Source organism: Alosa sapidissima, chromosome 3 (assembly GCF_018492685.1).
Source record: "Alosa sapidissima isolate fAloSap1 chromosome 3, fAloSap1.pri, whole genome shotgun sequence".
NCBI classification, from domain to species: Eukaryota; Metazoa; Chordata; class Actinopteri; order Clupeiformes; family Clupeidae; genus Alosa; species Alosa sapidissima.
This window is the reverse complement of record NC_055959.1, coordinates 6,489,829-6,491,075: the sequence shown is the minus strand read 5'-3', so window position 1 is coordinate 6,491,075 and position 1,247 is coordinate 6,489,829. Positions and strand designations below refer to the sequence as shown.

The window sequence follows — 1,247 nt, the reverse complement described above, 5'->3', positions numbered from 1 at the left end:
AGCTGGGTTTCCATTCTTTGCATTTTTTATGCGTATTCATGAAACTTCAACAAAACTTCCAGTTCTAAACTGCGGTGGTGATGAATGATTGTCATAATGTCAAAATGTAGGTAGAAATGCAACTTAATGCAAGTAAATGGTCTGAGTTTCCGATTCCGGTTGCAAATCAAGAGTTAATCCACATTAAAAGCATTAGAAGATTTTATGCGAATTTCAATTTTGTGTTTCCAGTCAGGATTTCTTATTAAAATTGTCAAAGAGCACATTAAAAGTTGAATGGAAATAAAACAGCACATAAACTTGTGATATAAATTTGAAATGTCGAAAAATTGGAACAAATGCAGGATAGACAGTAATCTCTCTCTCTCTCTCTCTCTCTCTCTCTCTCTCTCTCCTCTCTCTCTCCTCTCTCTCTCTCCTCTCTCTCTCTCTCTCTCTCTCTCTCTCTTCCTCTATCTGTCATTGGCTCTGTAGCAAACGACACGGCCAACCTTCTTTGCCCGTAAGTTCGAGGCCAGCGTCAACCAGGAGATCGTCAACCAGCTGGACGCCTTCCTGTTCGGTGGCTTCCCTCAGGGCACGCCGGGTCTGCGCGCCTACTGGGAGAACATCTTCGACGAGCCAGACGGCGTGCGCAGCCTGACGGACACGCAGCTCACGCACTACCACGCCTTCGCCCGCATGGGCCTCTCCCGAGCCGCCGGCTCCCTGCAGGGAGAGCCAAGCGACAACAGCTGCAGGTCAGTGCGCCGCAACGCTCTGGGGGGCACGCGAGACAACGCCACACATCACTGTCGGATGCGTTCATAGCAACCAGGTAGTTTGTTATCGGCGTTGCCAAGGCAACCCCAGCGACAACAGCTGCAGGTCAGTGGGCTGCAACGCTCTGAGGGAGATGCACTATCACTGTGAAGTCAGCGGTGGGATTCGGTGTCAATAGCATCCAGGTAGTTTATGGTTGTTTATTAATGGTCGACATGGCAATCCCAGCGACAACAGCTGCAGGTCAGTGGACCATGACACGTAGAGGGAGAAGAGAAAGCCACAGAGTGTCAATCTAACCCCAGAGAGAACGGGGTCGAGATTTATGATCAAGCTGGGCCTTGAGAAGTATTCTTACATGATGTGGTGCCCTATAACTAAAACTGAATTGAGAGATACAGGGCTTAAAGTGTTCAGGCACCGTGCCTGAATGTAGGCGTGAGCTAGTATGCTTAAGATTTGAAAATAGGCTATGAGATTACAGT

At 48.3% G+C, this 1,247-nt stretch overlaps 1 protein-coding gene across 1 annotated transcript in view; it reads left to right on the top strand.

The window, feature by feature from the left end:
• Positions 1-1,247, top strand: part of xylt1 (xylosyltransferase I) — a 75,694-nt gene that overhangs the window by 59,778 nt on the left and 14,669 nt on the right. The window contains exon 8 of the mRNA XM_042087425.1: positions 475-740. Coding sequence (XP_041943359.1) covers positions 475-740 — 266 coding nt within the window. The remainder of the gene's footprint in view (positions 1-474; positions 741-1,247) is intronic.